The sequence below is a fragment of the Calidris pugnax genome, unplaced genomic scaffold, assembly GCF_001431845.1.
Source record: "Calidris pugnax isolate Ruff unplaced genomic scaffold, ASM143184v1 scaffold20, whole genome shotgun sequence".
In the NCBI taxonomy this organism is placed as follows: Eukaryota; Metazoa; Chordata; class Aves; order Charadriiformes; family Scolopacidae; genus Calidris; species Calidris pugnax.
The window spans coordinates 13,134,621-13,148,620 of record NW_015094510.1 but is presented as its reverse complement, the minus strand read 5'-3'; the positions used below and the strand labels follow the sequence as shown (position 1 = coordinate 13,148,620).

Below are 14,000 nucleotides of genomic sequence, written 5' to 3'. Positions count from 1 at the left end.
CCCATGTCTTTCCTTCTTTGTGCCCATGGAAATAAGACTTGAGTCACAAATATCAGGAGGAAGTAGCAAGTGATGATGGTTGGAAAACCCCTTCTGCAGGGGACAGAAGCACCCATCTGTTGATGACACATCCCACATGTTGTTTGATGAGGGTGCGGAACTGGGATGTTGCAGAGAGACTGTTGAGGTTTATCCAGCCATTGGACTATTACCCCTTGTTGCGCATCGGTGAGCTCTGACCCCACAGCTGATCCTGCTTTGAGCAGGAGGTTGGACTAGAGACCTCCCAAGGTCACTTGCGGGATTTTAGCAATTCTGTGATCATCTGAGTCACAATCACTGTCTGTGAGTGTACTCATACATTGCCACATTTGCAAGCAAATTTGATTTAAGTTAAATTTAAATAAGCTCTTTCATTGTAGTTTAGCTCAACTTGGGTTGAATAATTTTGTATTCACCATGGATAGGAACATAGACAAGGACAGTAGCCCATTCTCAACTTACAACCATGTTAAGCTGTCAGAAGTTGTCCTGTACCTCAACCTTTCATGTCCCCATAGATTTAAGATGTCTGACTTGATACACATTGAATCTATTGCAAGGCTTCCATTCACTTGATTGGAAATTGAATTAGGCTCCATTCAGGTTAAAACAGCAAGATTAAATTTTCAGATGTAGGTCTGAAGTACATTTAAGGAAAGACCAGCAAAGCAAAAACAACTATACTAGACTTCAAGAGATTGCCAGGTGAATGAAAATAAATGAAAACCATGCAGTCTTCTGTCACGGGCCAGTTTCTACCTGTGTTTGCAGTAGAATCATCAAACCTGCCTGGCCATCAATAAGTAGTTTGGGCAAACACATCTGAAGTGTAAGCCCAGTTCTGTGGACTCAGAGCAGGTACACAAATGCCTTTCAAGAGTTTAAGGGCTGCAGATTTGGTATCGCACGGCTCTCTCTTCTATCAAAATCATAAAATTACCTTTTCTTTTCGAGCTTACAGCATCTTTCCAGCCTGCTGTTAATAGCCTGCAAGATTTTTGCTTATGTTTCAGATACATGGTTTTTTTTCCTCCTCCTACTCATTTTCTCTCATAAATCCCCTGGCTGATGAGAAAGTGTGGTGTATCCCTTACATCTAACAACATTCAGCAGTTGCTCTGTCATATGCCTGCTGTGACCAACATCTAGTCTTTCTTTCTACTGTTTTAATGCCTCAGACAATTGGCTTTTTACATATAGTACAAACGCCAGCATATTCTACAAACTCTTGCAGAGTTTGGTAGGATTTTTTATTTTTTACTGGACCGTTCAGAAGGCATAATGTTTTTACCCACTCACTACACAATTCTGCAGAATCCCATATACTATGACAAAGGGAATGAGGTCTTTGAAGACAATATGCAAGCAGTTCCCCTTAGATTTAAATGTAATTATCAAATATTTGGATTACCCAGATAGTGGAGGGAGTATTTCACGTCTTTAGATGTTTGTCATTTGCATCCCGATCACATGCCAAGCGTCTTCAATGTCACATTCATTAACTTCTATATTCTGCCTTTCAAGCAGAGTCCTAAACAGCGGGTGATGTGGAACTGCACTCTGGCAGAAGCAGCTACTCTTCAAGCTCTGCTCCACTGTTGGTCGGCCATGGTGGATGGCAACTCCTCACTCCCCCCATTTTTAGGGACGCTGGCTACCGTATGGTTTAAGTATCACAGAACATTTTAGGCTAAAGAGAATGATTTTTGCTAAATAGAGAAGCCCCAGACAAGAACAGACATTTTATATTCTGTCAGCCTTTTTTGCACTGGCCTGTAGAGGATGAGTGATGTCTCGATTGAGAACTTTGTATTTAACATCATACTTTCCCATAGTGGGAAAAAAGAAAACAATGAAGAACCAGAAGACTCAAGTCATCCAGCCTAAATATCTGGGGCTTTCTGATCTTCTAGTCCCCTGCAGTGCGGAGGGACCTGAAGACCTTTTGCTCTTACGGTACGTGGGACTATCTTCTGTAGAAAGTCACTACTTCTCTTCTACTCTTCAGAACTTCTATGTCTCTCTGGCAAATGCAGCTCTCTGAGGAGTCACACTCTTATTTGCTGTGTCTGCAGTGTGGGGCCCATGCCTCTGCGTTTGCTTCCAAAAGAAGCCAGGATACATGAGAGAATGACACAAACCCAACTTCTGTCCCACCTTACAGCCAGGACATGGCTAATGTGCATACCCATGTGTGAGAACTGCCATGGACAATTCTTCATAGCCATCAGTTCCGTGTCAGTGGTGGTGTCAGAGGTCTGCCTGTGGAAATGAATAGTCCATGTGAGAAAAATTGGTATTATGCCACTCTCTGTTTTATTCAGAGAGTTTTCCTGAAAGTTTTCCAGAAATACTCCTTCTGTCTTTCCCTCCCTGGTTCAAAAGCAGGGAGTCCCGAATCAAAATGCTGGTCCCAAGGGTGCTGCAGAATCGTAGAGTTTGTCAAGTCCACGAGGGAAATTCATGTCTTTTCATCATCTGCTGAAGGACAAAAGTGTCATTTCAGGGAAAAGCTCCAAGCTGGCAATGATGAGAGCATCACAGAGAATGGTTGCATTCATGCTGAGCACCTCTGGAGCTGTCATCATCAAACTGGGCCTCCATGTTCTCCAATACCAGACATAATTTGTGAATAATGAAGAGGGCCAGGTCCCTAATGATCTCCGAGTGTGATTTAACCTGGATTAAACCTTCCACATACTGTATTTAGTTCTTGCAAGGTCACTTCACTTCTAATAAGTACTGGTTTTGCACGTGCTCAGCTGTGTTCTTGTCCTTCAATGCACTAACTGACAGATGGTAGCAAAATACTCCTTTTATAATGAAACCTGCTGAAGGAGACTGCATAGGGCCTCAGAAGATATAATTTGCCAAATAAAGGATGGTTTCCAGGAAAGAAAGGAAATACTGTAATGTAGTATATATTAAGTAATTTTTCTCAGGCGTCTGGTGATCAGTAGCTTTTTCTCATGTCAGAGAGGTGATCCAGCTGTTTGTTTCCAATTAGTTATTGCCTCATTCACCTTTGTACTCTTAAAAAGTGTTGTTTCTGTGGGTTGGCATAAATAGTGCCTCTGCCTAAAATTGTGCAGATTGACTGTGTGAGGATTTGTTGTTGAGGCTTCATAGGTACCAGATTTGTATCTGCAGTATGTTGTCAGATACTTAAGGTTTTAACTTATACTATAATTAGCCTGGTTTTTGGGTGAATTTTAAGCTTATTTTTTAGACAAAATTACGCCCATTTCTCTTAAATCACCATTAATTATTACCAGCATTGCTACTGAACCCTTTATGTGACCACGGACACCCTGGATTTTCCTGGCCTGTGCAAGCTTATTTTGGCACCCAGATCAGAGTTTTCTAATTTATCATCTTCTGTGAGGCAGGCAGTTCTGGATGGCAGAAACCTCCCCTTTTCTCACCTTCAAGAACTTGCAGCCTTCTTCTAAAGCCAGTTGTTTGCTGAGTAGCTATCTTTGCCACTCTTAGTTTCCTCAGGCTCCCTCATAACCAATTTTTTACTCTTTTATCCTCCGTACCAACACACAGTTAAGGAAAACTTGATGTGACTTCCTTTAGCATCCATTTACACTGTCCTATAAATCATAGAAAATGTTCTGCACAGGCTCAAATCTAGGCATTAAATGAGAATCCATCTGTTCGTTGCTCCCAATGGGAATATAGTTTCTTTCTCTGCATCACTGCTTGACAAAACTTCTAATCCCATCTGAAACTGCTACTGTGTTGTGTTTGGGGCCTGTTATATCAAATACACATCTCTCTGCTCTTTCCTTCCCCTCTCAGGAATTGTTATTTTTAGACTGCTTTTCTCTCTCTGATGGAGTCAAAAGTTACATCTTAACCTATACGAGCTCTGATGGCATATGCTGCTCTGCTCTTCTGCTGCAGTATCTTGAAATCTGTCATCCAGCTCCCTTCTTCTGATCTGTAACCCCTTTGTCGTTACTGCCCTTATGGAGAAATTCATGCAAACACTTCTCTTACTTCTGTTTCCGGCCTGGGTTTTCTTTCAGTGCTCTTGGATGTCATGGCCAGCAGTAGATGAGTATTTGCATTAGCCTTTGGCTCTATCAGGAGGGGAATCAAGAGTACTGGACAACTTAGAGCATCCTCCTGCTGCTATAATGTGCCCTGTGCATTACAGCGCTGCAGGAGTGTTAGTGTCAAGGTGATGTAGCTGCCAGAGCACTCAGGCAGACCATTATTTTAAGAGGAGATCACTGCAACTCTTGAACTACAGACTCCCTCCTACCTGTAGGTGTCTAAATCTGTGCTGCAAGTTCCCCTTTGCAGCCAGTGAGGAATATAAAACAGGCACCTCTAAGGTCCAGTTGATTTCAACCTAAAATAAATGACTAAAATACATGATTAAAAATTACTTAATTTCTAATGACTTAAAGGGCAGCAAAACCTGACTAGCTTACCTGTCCTCAAGTCTGCATAGATCTCTGGCTGAGAGACATGCCTCAGTTGGCCACTATAACTGCAGGTGACCCAATGCTCACTCCTCCTTCACAGTGGGCTAAGGTCTGCCAGGTTGCTGGGAGCTAAGGGCACACATATGCGCATATGTCACTCCAATGCACGTACCGTTCCTTAGCTGACACGTGGCAACTTGTTCCTCTTCATGTCGTGAGGGAATGTTGGAAGCCATGATGCATCTGAGCCATCAGGCACTGCCTGTGGGGCAGCTGCTCCTTGGAGCCAGTGTAAAAAGAGCACAGAATATATCAGTGGGGTGGTTTTTTTTTAATTGGGCTTTTTGCGTTTTTTTAATGGAGATTGAGGAAGTACCTGACTCTTTTTACCAGTCTCACAGATTGTGAAGCCTTTACTCATCTATGAAGAGGCACATGATGTATTTTGGAGCTTTTGACTTTTTTTTTTAGCATGGGTTATTCACACCTCCAGAAATGCCCTAAAGCAACCCAAGCCCGGTGTCTCTCTTCTACTGCCGAAAGTGCTTGCCAAGAGTTTTGGAGCAAGGCATCACCCCGAGCGCATGTTCTAGATAGGCCACGTCATTACACCGAATAGTGCAAGTTTGCTTGCATTTAAGGCTGCCCAGTCCCATGCAACCTCCAGCTGCTTACCTGGACTCCCCCAGCCAGACCAAGAGCACCGCTCCTGCACAGACCCACCTCACCCTGCCATACCTCCAGCCCCATGCTCTCTGCCTCCGAGGTTTCGCATGGAACTGCGGAGCGTTTCACAGAGCAGATGCAGCAGCGTGAGTCACTGCCTCACCAAGGAACGAGTGACTGCATGTCAGTTGCTCCATGGAAACAGCCCGTGTATATGCTTGAATATTGTGCAATGCACTTTGAGGCCACTTACATGCCTCTGAAATAGAGATAATTTGTTTACTTCACATAAACCCAGGAGAAGAGCAATCTGCGTCGCACAACTGCCTGGGTACTTCTGATGGAGCACCTAGTGCGATAGCTTGGCTGAGATTTGGATGGTCCAGGCCACTTGATTGCAGAAAAAGGAGCTCAAAGGAGGAGCCTTGGCTTGTTTGCCCTTAAGGCTGGCGCTCTGTCAATTCTCCAATGAGGTAGCTTTATGTTAGGAATGGTCCGTGAAATGTCCTGACCCTCAAAACATGCCTGGGAATTGTTTGGGACAGGAGCCAACACCATGCCAGGCACTGGTTGGACAATATTATCAGGCAGATGATTCTGCTCTAGTAGCTAGAAACATTGCTAGTGACTGTTGAATTTACTCTTATAGCTGTAGCTGAACGTTTCCATCCATGTTCCCTAGAGGCAATCTTTGTTTACAGCTATAATAGCTAGAAAATGTGAGTTTTCTGACCATCCCCACACTTTACAGCATATCTTTCAAGTTGTTATAATGAAGAAGCACCAGCAACAAAGTTATTACTTACTCCACAAGCAAAATCTCTCTTCTTGGCAGCTCTTGGCATGAAGGTTCTTCAAAAAGTGTCTTAATGTTCTGCAAACAAATCAATTATTTATAATTGTCTTGTCTTTAGATGTGAATTAAAGTAATGATCTTTTTTATAGAGTTGAAAGGAAGCAGATAGGTTTAATTGAAGTAAATTAAATCTACATGACCACCTGTTTTGTTGGTTTTTTTTTAAACTTTATAGGAAATCAATGTATTGACAGTAGCATTGGTCAACCAAGACAGAGAAAAAAATTCAGAGAAACGAAGCCCGGGTCTAAAATCAGAGAAAGAGGCACTATTAATAGGTAAGATAACTGCAAAGAAGAATTTTTAAGTTTTTGTTTTGCATGTGTGTTTACATGCATCTTTGTGCTAATAAAAGTTAAATAAAAAAAAAGAGAGAAAAATATAATTTTATTCTTCATCTGTATTCATAATGGCTTTTAGTAAGAGAAATCCTAAAATACAAGTGAACTTATCCTTTCTGAAAAATTCTGCAGAGCTTAATGAAAGGATTTCAGGTATGAAGAAAATTGCAGGATCTGCATTTAGACTTTCAGCATGACTTTATTTACATCAAGATTTAGTGGGCTAGAATTGTGTAACTTGTTATCTGATTATTGCACAAAATGGTGAAGGAGAAGGGGGTGGAAATAATATTAGCAAACTACCAAGCAAAAAATATGTATACTGGATGTATTAAGCAAGCCAGATTTATGCTTTTGACATTAGGTGAGGGAATTAGCAATATGAATATTTATAAAGAATACCACAAGGACTGTTATATCCTTTACCTAGAATAAAATCTGTAAAATAAACTCTTTTAAGAGTCCCTGAAAGCTAAAGCTTTTATGCAGTGGGCCAGCTAACTGGTACCTAGGATTCATCCACGCAGGAAGACTGGCTGTGCCCGTGCTACTCTTGGAGGGAACGTGCCCCATTTATATTTGTGCACGTTTTGCGTTTGGTTTCAGTGGGGCAGGTTTTCATGGAGCCTAAAGGCCCACGGTCCAAAGTGCTCCCTACGGCATGGTTGCCATTAACAGGAACACTGACCTGAAAGGCCAGGTTTCATTTCTTTGGTTTGGTCTTTTCACAAAATCAGCGGTGTCCTGGTAGGTGATAGTTCCAAAACTACCTTAATGTGTTTAAATGCAACTCATTTGCATCTGCTAAGCACCAGGAAAGTTGCTGGTTTATTGCTGGGGCAAGGAAGCAGACAGTTCAGACCCAAAAGGTCATTTGAAAGTGAAGAATGCATTTAAATGCTTAAAGGGCTTAGTACACAAACTTCCTGTGACTGGTGAGATGTGGAACAGTGGGATGTATAGAAATGTATGAATTGCTTTGATTTTGCTTGTTACGACAAATTTTGGAACTTTTCATTGTAATGGACCATATTTGATCCGTTAAAAGATAACTTCTGCGAGAAGGGTAGCAAGGATGGGATTTAAAGAACAGAATAAAAAAACTTTTTTTTTTCTAGGTCACAAATTATTTAACTGTAACAAATGGTAGCAGTGTACCCAAGTGGGTCCCACCCACTAGCCATACAGTGGGCACACTCAGATAAATAGTGTAATCTCAGTCCAGATGTTACTGGTCATAAAACCCCCACAGCTGGCTCATTGTTAAGGTTCAAAGGCATAAAACTGCTCAGGATGGATTGCATGTTATCTCTTCCTCTAAGGCATGTTCAGCCATGGCAAGGGAAGAACAGGCCCTGTCTCCATCCATTCCCTAAGCTTTTTTGCAAAATTAATGTTGTCTTAGAAAAAAGAGCACAAAAGGAAAAAAAGCACTAAAAAGTTATCATGGAACTCCAGTCCATAACTACAAAATATTTTCAAGTGACTTTTTATTTACATTATATGAAAGAGCTAGCTTTGAACATCCTGAATTGAAAAGCCTTGGGAACACACATAACAAACACGACGACACTGGTAAAATATGATTTGAATGCAAATTGGATTTCCAATCAACCCATCCAAGTGTGATGGTCTTGGCTTTTGCTTCGAGAGCTCTTGTGTGTGTGCTTATGGTCACGCACAGCATGAAGGCAGCAACCGCTGCTAGGACTCACCGTGGTATAAAATTAAATACATGCCCCTCCCTTTGCAGGATCAGAAGTTTGTAAATGCTATCGGAAAAATGAGGGGGGAAAAAAAAGGTATTCTTTGCAAAGCCAGTCTAAAATGAGTTAAATTTTACTTATCATTTTCAACCATGGCCAGTATTTGGGGAAAAATGAAATCCAAGATTATCCTAATTCATTCAGCATCAAGAAAGCAGGATGGCCTGCAGTACACAAGATACAGTGACCCATTTTTGTCATTTGTAAGCATTTTTAATCCTGGTGTTTATGCTTTAAATATAAGGAACTTCCCCTAGGGTAGTTCAGCTAGGAAACCCATCCAAACAGAGTTGAAAATATTTGCTCTGATTCTTACAGTTCAACTCTCCCCAAACAGTAAGTAACACACATGCCATTTTGCATTTTCACTGTTTGTTTAGAAGAGGAAAAATTTGATAGTGCTCTTAATAGCAATTCCAATGCCCCAAATCTTGTTTTCTCTGGTCGTCATTATTATACTGTCACTTGATTTTTCACTGCGGGAAGAATCTCAAGACTTAGATCCTGATTTCTCCTAAGCCATTTTTATTCCCATACCTTTTATAACCATCCTGTAAATAACAATGAAGACAGAACTGGCTCTCTTTTAACAGAAAGTAAATAAGTAAATATGTCACACAGGATTTGTGTTTTCTTTAGCAGCAGTTAGGGGTAATATGGATTAAACACTTTTCATAACCAGCATCAGCTTAATTGCTAGAAAAATTTGAGGGAGTGAGGTTTCTGACACAATTATATGAAACGTTTTCACAACAGAGCATCCAGTGAAGGGGAAAAAAGCAATAATTTTACCATTACAATATCCACAATTTTATATTGGTAAATCAAGCATAAAATTGGTAGTTGAAATGCTTCCAGCAAGTCTTTGTTTAGAAATTCCTTTATTCATCAGTATATTATCTTGGTCACTTACTTGCTAACTGCTGTCATTCCTGAAGATGAGCTATTGTGTTTACCATGTTATTATGACTGTATTAAAAATGCGCCATTTTGTTATGTTTATTGGGTTGTGTAAGAAAAATAAGAACCATAATTCATACTGAAAAACCTGCAAGAACAGACTCTTCAGAATTATTTTTGCTTATTTTAATGATATATTGTGTGAGGCAATTTCAATACTTTGTGTGCATTTGTTTTTAATACAGGTATCATATCCACATTTCTTCACGTCCACCCTTTTGGAGCCAATATAGAATATCTTTGGTCTTATATGCAGCAGTTGGACTCCAGGGTAAAAAAATTTAATCAAAATCTGTTTTCTCTATAGAAATATTGTATTATTCTTTTCTGCAGGTTAAACTCCTCGTGCGCTTCCATTAGAAAGATAATGGGATATGGGGCTTGGGGGTTTGCAGTCTTTATTCATTCGCAAATTACAGTGCACGTGCTTGCGTTGAGGTCTTTGCCTTGCACTATTTAGCTATTCTTTGTGGCAAAGAAGAGCAGAGCTTTAAATGGCAGAGACTAGCAGCAGATTTTATGATACGTGATCCTGAAATAGAGCTGGGGAGAAGGAAATCGGAAGAAGAGGCAGGTGTAGCCATGGCCATTAAAATGTGCAGAGTTTTAGGAGATGATCCCTTATTCTTCCTAAAGTTGTTAGCCATGGGTCACACTGAACATGAGCTTTCATGAACACGTGAATGGACCATTGACTGTACCCTTCGTCTCCACATGGAAGCGGAGAGGGCCTCATAAAGAAATTGGCTGACCTTATTGCTAAATTTGGAGAAGGCGAGGCCAACACACTACAGTCTGCAAAGTGCTTTTTAATGCTCCAGTTTGTATAGTCTATAGTTAATACATACCTGTAGGATAAGACTGTTAGGCTTACTTTTAATTATGGACTGTAGGATGAGATGAAATCAAGCCCCAAAAGTTCCTATTCCTCTCCGCTGAATATTTAGCAAGTCAAAGGTGAGAGGCTTGGCTGTGAAATAGCCACCTTTGATTAGGTGAATGCTACTCTTAAGTGCTAAACAACAGCTCTGCAGGATGCTAAACCCCATGAGATCCTTAGCAGATGCAGGGTTCACCCTGTGGTTAGCCACAGCTCTGATCTGCATCTTCCAATGCTTCCACTGGACATGGAGATGATGGTACTTGCCCAGATCTTCTTGCAACACGGAGTCAGGAATGCAGCTATGGTGGGCACCTGGACTCAAAACATGAGTGTCACTCCTGGTGTGCTGCTCACTGATCCTAGTAACATTTTGTTCCTGAACACATACTCTAGCCATGCCACCCATAGCCAAGGTCACCTTCCAGCTGCCGTGATGGGCTACTTTGATGGGCTGCTTTATGGCCCTGGAGGATACTTCCTCTGTTTCTATGAAAAAAAAAATTATATTAAAAGGCAGAGGAGATTCTGAGTTAGAAGCCCACTGGAAATAAGACAGGTTGCATTGAGGAGAGAAGGATTATTAAGTTCTTAGGCACTACCTTCAGGCCATGACAGCTCAGATCTGCTAATGCTTTACAGTCTGCTCTTATCCACGATGAAAAGGGAGTCAGGGATGAGGACAGTAGAAAGAGGTGAAAAACTAGTGAATTTCAATGTTTTTTTTTAAAAATCTGATTTTATCAAGACCTGCTACATCCAGAGCTTCACACCTGCCACCATTCCTTTCCTGCTTCTCTATTCCCTGATCTGCCACGCATACATCTTGCTCATCTTGTCCCTGGTTCCTGCAGCACCCAGTCTCCTCAGTCATCTTTCAAGTCATAGAATCATAGAATCGTCTAGCTTGGAAGACACCCTTGGGATCATCGAGTCCAACCATCTACCCTACTCTACATAGTCCTCCCCTACACCATATCCCTCAGTACCCCATCTAAAAGTCCCTTAAACACATCCAGGGATGGTGACTCAGCCACCTCCCTGGGCAGCCTATTCCAATGCCCGACCAGTCTCTCTGTGAAAAATTCCTTCCTAATGTTCAGTCTAAGTCCGTCCTTAACACACAGCGTTTGGCTAAATTTCACCTGCTTTGCCCCTCACTGACCCCTCCAGCTATGTGTCTCTTGAGTGACACCAACAATCACTTAAAATACCGGCTTCTCGGGCTCCAGCCCTGCTGCTCATTGCTTCTGCCCACCGAGCTCTTCAAAGTTCTTCCCCTCCACTGCTGTGGTCCCTCCTTGTGTGTGTGTCTGTGGGCTCAGTCCTTTAATTTCTGCATGTGTGAGCAACCTGTTGGCACCTGCAAGGCTGCCAGGATCGAGCCCTTGACTTCCCAACACAGCCTTTGTGGAAGAAGCACTGCCCCCAGCTCTCCGAGGTGCCGACGGACCAGCCCCTGCAGCTACCACTCGACCCACCAGCTGCTCAACAAACACGCAAAGCCACAAAACTTGACCTCGCTGGTTTGCTTTGGAAGTAACTGCTTGTAGCAACAAATTACTTTTTAATAGCGCAATCCAGAGATGCAATCTCGGAGATTAATTTCAATTACTTCCCGTGGTTAGCCTGTCATTCCTCACCTGAACAGGAATGATAAGGTCAGCACACCCGTGCGGCCTGAGGGCTCAGCGTAGAGCTCGGGTACATTATGCAAAGGTAACCAGATATCCGTTACTGCCAGGAGAGTACGTAAAAGATGGAGCTGATTACTTTGGGGCTTTAGACTGCCTCCGACACTGATTTTCAGTGCTGCCTCTAATGAAACATTTAGTCTTTCTGCTGCACTAACCTCTTCAGGAAGATGAGAGGTGATAGATATTTTCTCGTCCTCCTTGGATGAAATGAGGTGTAATTAGCATGTTTTGTTTATATACTGTTTTAAAAAGAAAAGTTTTTACCATGCAAGTTTCCTACTAATATGAATAAGCAGAAATACCATCATTGCCAGAAAAGCCTATCAAACCATGGAGATACCTGTGGAGAGCAGGCAGCGCACATAAATTTCTTTGCTTTACCCTTCATGACCATCACTTTAGAAGAAGCAGAACAAGGATAAACTAGTTCATTTTCCATGACTGTTCCTTTCTTGACTTCCCTACTGATTATATCAGAAAGGTTGCCTTTGTGAAAGTGTTTTCTGCCATGAGAGCATCTTTCCCCTTAGGAAGGTAACCAGTCAATAAGGTTTCAAAACCGTAAAAACATCCTGAGCAATGCTAAGTCAGGAACTTTACTGCCTGGTTATCTGGGACTGCTGGACTGGGACAAACTGGGAGAAGATGGCTCCATGGATAGTCAGCCCTAAGGAACAAAAGCGAGCTGATTAAAGATAAAGTCCCTGTGGGTTTTTTTTGCGAGAGAAAAACTGATGGAGCTGGGAGGAAGATTCAAGAGCTCATGGGATGAGAAGGAAGAATAAGGTCCCATTTGCTTCCTCCTTGCTCACAAGTATACCTGCAACTCTAGTTCTTTGATGGGCTCCATACCACACCGTGTGGCAGCAGCCCCAACGTAACAGTTGTCATTCTTTTATAGTGGGATGCCCATTACAAAAGCAGAATCATTCCTGCAAGGAATCTGCTCTTGCTTTGGAGACTGGAAATTCATATCAGGCTAAGGTTAAAAATAATAATAATCCTTGGTGTTTTCATCTGGCCTGTCTTTCCCCCACTCCCTGCCCTGCATCCCTCCTTATTTCTATTCTCTGTATTTCCTCTTTCCAATTACAGGGCAGCTTTCTCACTGTAGTTTTACCTTTATTTCTTTCTCAGATCTCTGCAAATGAGATAGAAATGCTTTTGATGAGACTGCCACGCATGTTTAAACAAGAATTCACTGGTGTAGGAGCAACACTGGAAAAGAGGTGGAAGTTCTGTGCCTTTGAAGGAATTAAAACTATCTGACTGTGACTAGTAACGAAGCTATGCAGAAGAATTCCTAGAGCATGGCAGGGTTATAAAGTATTAAAGTAAGAAATTTGGGTTTGGGCACATAGTAGTATGTTTTCAAAGTTATCCAAGCCTAATTTTAGTTACATTTGTGACGTTCTCTTGTGAGTGGAAATGTAGTTGTGCACCAGTTCCTAAAATAAAATAAAATTTTTAAAAAAAGTTTCAAAACGTGACAGATCTGTTTCCTATGAAAACTGAAGAAAGATACCACAGTCATAATGATTTCAAAATACTACATGTCCTACATCTAAGAAAAGCTCATTGAGCAAACAGTTAAGGAGAAAGATTGCTCGGTGATGGTCGCTAAGCTACAGCAACGTATATGTAATATGTAGTAGAACTCATAAAGTTTTGTTATTGAAAGTTCTTTCTGTTTAGTAAGAAAATTGAGTAATTTTAGAGTGAGGAAAAGCATACCAAAAGAAAACTTGAAGATGTGTCTGAAGTTATTGTATTTTGTAAATTAAGTTATATGCTGTACCAGGGATTTTTGCCTTATTGAAAGAGGCCTGAAAATGTGATTGGAGTCCTCAAGAATGCTTTATCAAGAATATTATTTTTCTAATGTAACTATTCTCCATTACAAGTTCTTTTAACATGGATTGCATATCAATTTTCATAAACATGTAAATAAGGAGGAAACCAGTGTTACTGTATTGTATTTGGTATGTAACATTCAGGTTTATGCATCAAAATAAATATTCAGTTGCATTACTGTTACAAATTTTATAGCAGATATATTAATTTTTATCAATAAATATGACTTCTACCATATTGTTTGTACAAGTGTTTCTTTGATGTTTTTGAATTTTTATCAATCCAGCACAAGTCTCTGCACACTTACCTTTCTCCTACCTAAATTGTTAATTGCAGATAACTTGTTTAAATTAATTAGGAATCAAAAAAGAGCTTGCAATATTAGCTAAGATTAAAATAATTAAAAATACTGGTAGAGGAAGTACTAGCATGGAGCTTTCTTTAGCTGAACAGATTTAATTTATTTTTTTTCAGACACGCAGCCAGATTAAAAGTG

The 14,000-nt window shown here is 41.0% G+C and overlaps 1 protein-coding gene across 3 annotated transcripts in view; it reads left to right on the top strand.

Moving 5' to 3' along the window:
• Positions 1–13,739, top strand: part of ENOX1 (ecto-NOX disulfide-thiol exchanger 1) — a 299,113-nt gene extending 285,374 nt beyond the window's left edge. For 2 of the 3 annotated variants that reach the window (XM_014966054.1, XM_014966052.1), the window contains 3 exons: positions 6,182–6,284; positions 9,259–9,344; positions 12,788–13,470. In XM_014966054.1, coding sequence (XP_014821540.1) covers positions 6,182–6,284; positions 9,259–9,344; positions 12,788–12,919 — 321 coding nt within the window. In that variant the 3' untranslated portion in view covers positions 12,920–13,470. Of the gene's footprint in view, positions 1–6,181; positions 6,285–9,258; positions 9,345–12,787 lie in introns of all 3 variants that reach the window. The other variant, XM_014966053.1, reaches the window with a different exon arrangement.
• The last annotated feature ends 261 nt before the right edge of the window (positions 13,740–14,000 follow it).